This window comes from Oncorhynchus kisutch, linkage group LG29 (genome assembly GCF_002021735.2).
Source record: "Oncorhynchus kisutch isolate 150728-3 linkage group LG29, Okis_V2, whole genome shotgun sequence".
In the NCBI taxonomy this organism is placed as follows: Eukaryota; Metazoa; Chordata; class Actinopteri; order Salmoniformes; family Salmonidae; genus Oncorhynchus; species Oncorhynchus kisutch.
Genome location: NC_034202.2, coordinates 47,160,792 through 47,166,791, shown reverse-complemented (window position 1 = coordinate 47,166,791; position 6,000 = coordinate 47,160,792). Strand labels below are relative to the sequence as shown.

Sequence of the window (6,000 nt, the reverse complement as noted above, 5' to 3'; positions counted from 1 at the left end):
GTCTAAAATAGATGGAGATACTAGAGACGTCTAAACTAGATGGAGATATTATGAATGTCTAAAATAGATGAGATACTAGAGACGTCTAAAATAGATGCGATACTAGAGACGTCTAAACTAGATGAGATACTAGAGACGTCTAAACTAGATGAGATACTAGAGACGTCTAAACTAGATGAGATATTATGAATGTCTAAAATAGATGGAGATACTAGAGACGTCTAAACTAGATGGAGATATTATGAATGTCTAAAATAGATGAGATACTAGAGACGTCTAAACTAGATGAGATACTAGAGAAGTCTAAACTAGATGAGATACTAGAGACGTCTAAACTAGATGAGATACGAGAGACGTCTAAACTAGATGAGATATTATGAATGTCTAAAATAGATGAGATACTAGAGACGTCTAAACTAGATGAGATATTGTGAATGTCTAAACTAGATGGAGATACTAGAGACGTCTAAACTAGATGAGATATTATGAATGTCTAAAATAGATGAGATACTAGAGACGTCTAAAATAGATGAGATACTAGAGACGTCTAAACTAGATTAGATACTAGAGACGTCTAAACTAGATGAGATATTATGAATGTCTAAAATAGATGGAGATACTAGAGACGTCTAAACTAGATGAGATACTAGAGACGTCTAAACTAGATGAGATACGAGAGACGTCTAAACTAGATGGAGATATTATGAATGTCTAAAATAGATGAGATACTAGAGACGTCTAAACTAGATGAGATACTAGAGACGTCTAAACTAGATGAGATACTAGAGACGTCTAAACTAGATGAGATACTAGAGACGTCTAAACTAGATGAGATACGAGAGACGTCTAAACTAGATGAGATATTATGAATGTCTAAAATAGATGAGATACTAGAGACGTCTAAACTAGATGAGATATTATGAATGTCTAAACTAGATGGAGATACTAGAGACGTCTAAAATAGATGAGATATTATGAATGTCTAAAATAGATGAGATACTAGAGACGTCTAAAATAGATGAGATACTAGAGACGTCTAAACTAGATGAGATACGAGAGACGTCTAAACTAGATGAGATATTATGAATGTCTAAACTAGATGGAGATACTAGAGACGTCTAAACTAGATGAGATACTAGAGACGTCTAAACTAGATGAGATACTAGAGACGTCTAAACTAGATGAGATACTAGAGACGTCTAAACTAGATGAGATACGAGAGACGTCTAAACTAGATGAGATATTATGAATGTCTAAAATAGATGAGATACTAGAGACGTCTAAACTAGATGAGATACTAGAGACGTCTAAACTAGATGAGATACTAGAGACGTCTAAACTAGATGAGATATTATGAATGTCTAAACTAGATGGAGATACTAGAGACGTCTAAACTAGATGAGATACTAGAGACGTCTAAACTAGATGAGATACTAGAGACGTCTAAACTAGATGAGATACGAGAGACGTCTAAACTAGATAAGATACGAGAGACGTCTAAACTAGATGAGATATTATGAATGTCTAAAATAGATGAGATACTAGAGACGTCTAAACTAGATGAGATACTAGAGACGTCTAAACTAGATGAGATACTAGAGACGTCTAAACTAGATGAGATATTATGAATGTCTAAACTAGATGGAGATACTAGAGACGTCTAAACTAGATGAGATACTAGAGACGTCTAAACTAGATGAGATACTAGAGACGTCTAAACTAGATGAGATATGAGAGACGTTTTAACTAGATATCTTGGCCAGCAAGTCAGACAAGTGTTTGGTTCCTTGATTCCAATCCAGAATGTGGTTGTGATATCATTCTATTGTACCCTGTTCTACCATTCTGACCAATACCATTCTCTACCACATAAAGAGTGTTGTGTAAGCCTAACACCTGGTTCTCTAAAAAAGCCTTTCCTGTTAGAGAGGATGGGAAGAGGAAGGGAAACAACAAGAGAACGGGAGAGTGCAGTTTCATATCTGCTTTGTTGCATTAGCTAGGTCATCAGTCTTCGATCTGTATTGGTTCTCATTGGTCACTATTGTCAAAGTAAAATTTCCAATGTATTCATTACACATAGCAAAAGACCTAGAAACTGGAACTTTGCCACAGTCTGTCTGTCTGTCTGTCTGTCTGTCTGTCTGTCTGTCTGTCTGTCTGTCTGTCTGTCTGTCTGTCTGTCTGTCTGTCTGTCTGTCTGTCTGTCTGTCTGTCTGTCTGTCTGTCTGTCTGTCTGTCTGTCTGTGACTATGTCTGTCTGTGACTATGTCTGTCTGTGTCAGTGACTATGTCTGTCTGTGTCTGTGACTATGTCTGTCTGTCTGTCTGTCTGTCTGACTACATTATCTACTGTATAAGAGACCTGTCAAGTGTGTCTGTCTATCTGTCCACATTATCTACTGTATGAGAGACCTGTCTGTCTGTCTGCATTATCTACTGTATGAGAGACCTGTCAAGTCTGTCTGACTACTGTCTGACACAGCTGTGTGTGTCCTGTCAGTCTTGTGTGTGTGTGTGTGTGTGTGTCCTACCCTCTGAGTCCTTCTCGTAGAAGACCCCATGAGGGTGCATGGAGTAGTTTCTGGAGGCAAAGTTCTTCAAGTGCACAATGATGACATCATCAACCTCTGCCCGCAGCACAGGCCCCAGGTAACCCAGCCAGCCGGGCCGGGGGGCCTCGATGAGGTAGGAGGCATCCGTGTACTGCCTGTACACAGCCTTCTTATACACACTGCCAATACGCTGGGGACCACTCTGGAGGAACAATGACGCATGCCTGGGGGAGAGAGGGGGAAAAAGAGACAGTCAGAGAGATGGAGACAAAAACAGAGAGAAAAAGGGAGCGCGAGAGAGAGAGAGAGAGAGAGAGAGAGAGAGAGAGGGAGGGAGGGAGGGAGGGAGGGAGGGAGGGAGGGAGGGAGGGAGGGAGGGAGGGAGGGAGGGAGGGAGAAAGCGAGGGAGGGAGGGAGGGACACGGACACCCCGCCCAGACCAGCGAGACACCTTTTCAGACCTGCAAGACCCCCTCCTGAAGGACGTGCACCGAGACCACAGCATCACCAACCACACCCCAACCAGCTGAGACCCCCCCAACCAGCTGAGACCCCCCCCAACCAGCTGAGACCCCCCCCAAGCAAACCCTGGCCACACTCTATATAGGCCCCCACATATATATAGGCCCCCCCCTACCCCTTCTGCCCACCCCCATACCCCCCACCCCTGCAGCAAGGACCTCAACATGACAGCAGGACATGTGCCCAGGCCGTGAGCAGAGAAACAGGCCCAACACCCACTTTTACACCTCCTCAAGCCCCATCCTGCAACAGGCCCAGCCCCCACTAATACACCCCCCCCCCCAAGCCCCATCCTGTAACAGGCCCAGCCCCCACTAATACACCCGCCCCCCCAAGCCCCATCCTGCAACAGGCCCAGCCCCCACTATTACACCCGTCCCCCCCCAAGCCCCATCCTGTAACAGGCCCAACCCCCACTAATACACCCGCCCCCCCCCAAGCCCCATCCTGTAACAGGCCCAACCCCCACTAATACACCCGCCCCCCCCCCCAAGCCCCATCCTGTAACAGGCCCAGCCCCCACTAATACACCCGCCCCCCCATAGCCCCATCCTGTAACAGGCCCAACCCCCACTAATACACCCGCCCCCCCCCCAAGCCCCATCCTGTAACAGGCCCAACCCCCACTAATACACCCGCCCCCCCCCAAGCCCCATCCTGTAACAGGCCCAACCCCCACTAATACACCCCCCCCCCCCAAGCCCCATCCTACAACCTAAGAGGTATGTATCAGATACTCAACATGCTCTGCTCACAGCTACTGTAATGGTATGGTCCTAAACTGTAATGGTACGGCCCTAAACCAAACAAAAACAACACTAGACACTATGGAACACAAAGCTTTTACTATCTCATCTTGTAATATACAAGGTCAGAGGTCATCTGCCTTTGGCATAAAGATCAGGAACCCAGACTTCATCAAATAAATTGGAAATACAGACTTTGTCACCCGACAAGAAACATGGTATGGAGGAGACGGACTCACTGTTAGCCCTCTAGGTTACAGAGAGCTGTACTAGTCTGTGGTGACCTTAATACCAGAACTAGACAAGAACCTGACACCATCAGCACACAGGGGGACAAACACATAGTAAGATAGATATGGCAGCTCTGCTTCAAGCTCCTAAACAACCTTTCAGGATTTTGGTTTTTGTGTGTTATTTATTACATCTTTTTAAATATTTTTTATTACATACAGCCTGAAAGAACTTTTGGATATCAGCGAGGTGGTAACTTGCCAGCATTAAGACCGGGAATACAACTTTCCCGAATGGGATCCTTCGTTTGTTCCTCCCAGGGCAATTTAACTTATTCCAAATTCTGCTCCAAAACACAAAACAACCCCCGACGGAGAAGAGATATTCGGAGTGGACTTCCGTCGCTTCCAAGTATATTACTCACTAATGTTCAGTCTCTGGACAATGAAGTAGATGAGCTCAGGGCGAGGATCTCCTTTCAGAGAGCCATCAGGGACTGTAACATACTCTGTTTGACGGAATCATGCCTCTCTCCAGATATACTTTCACCATCCATTCAGTCAGCGGGAGTTCTCTGTCCATCGCACTGACACCACTACTCTCCAGATCTGACCCATCACACCACTACTCTCCAGATCTGACCCATCACACCACTACTCTCCAGATCTGACCCATCACACCACTACTCTCCAGATCTGACCCATCACACCACTACTCTCCAGATCTGACCCATCACACCACTACTCTCCAGATCTGACCCATCACACCACTACTCTCCAGATCTGACCCATCACACCACTACTCTCCAGATCTGACCCATCACCCCACTACTCTCCAGATCTGACCCATCACACCACTAGGCTCCAGATCTGACCCATCACACCACTACTCTCCAGATCTGACCCATCACACCACTAGGCTCCAGATCTGACCCATCACACCACTACTCTCCAGATCTGACCCATCACCCCACTACTCTCCAGATCTGACCCATCACACCACTAGGCTCCAGATCTGACCCATCACACCACTACTCTCCAGATCTGACCCATCACACCACTAGGCTCCAGATCTGACCCATCACACCACTAGGCTCCAGATCTGACCCATCACACCACTATTCTCCAGATCTGACCCATCATACCACTACTCTCCAGATCTGACCCATCACACCACTACTCTCCAGATCTGACCCATCACACCACTACTCTCCAGATCTGACCCATCAAACCACTACTCTCCAGATCTGACCCATCACACCACTAGGCTCCAGATCTGACCCATCACACCACTACTCTCCACATCTGACCCATCACACCACTACTGTCCAGATCTGACCCATCACACCACTATTCTCCAGATCTGACCCATCACACCACTACTCTCCAGATCTGACCCATCACACCACTACTCTCCAGATCTGACCCATCACCTCACTACTCTCCAGATCTGACCCATCACCTCACTACTCTCCAGATCTGACCCATCACCTCACTACTCTCCAGATCTGACCCATCACCTCACTACTCTCCAGATCTGACCCATCACACCACTACTCTCCAGATCTGACCCATCACACCAGATCTGACCCATCACACCACTACTGTCCAGATCTGACCCATCACACCACTACTCTCCAGATCAGACCCATCACACCACTCCTCAAGAGGGCCACTACGCTCCAGATCACGTTCTGTGCTCGGAGGTCGTTGATGAGGATCTACCCCATCACACAATTTTATGAATCATTAGTCAAATAAAACAAGGGGCCTTTCATATACTCCCAGTACTTCTATGCATATAATATCAGTGTTAATAGATTAATAGACATGTCTGTAAACATTACACATCCGTAATGTCTGTGGGTGAATTATGAATTATGAGGATGTGTGAAAAATGGTGATGTAGATTTGTTTTCAATGTAAGAATATGTTGCAGATGAACTC

At 45.8% G+C, this 6,000-nt stretch overlaps 1 protein-coding gene across 1 annotated transcript in view; it reads right to left on the bottom strand.

Moving 5' to 3' along the window:
* The window catches only part of LOC109885602 (hephaestin-like protein 1), a 64,096-nt gene that overhangs the window by 45,522 nt on the left and 12,574 nt on the right, over window positions 1-6,000 (bottom strand). The window contains exon 2 of the mRNA XM_031809106.1: window positions 2,506-2,779. Within this exon, the coding sequence (XP_031664966.1) occupies window positions 2,506-2,779 (274 nt within the window). The remainder of the gene's footprint in view (window positions 1-2,505; window positions 2,780-6,000) is intronic.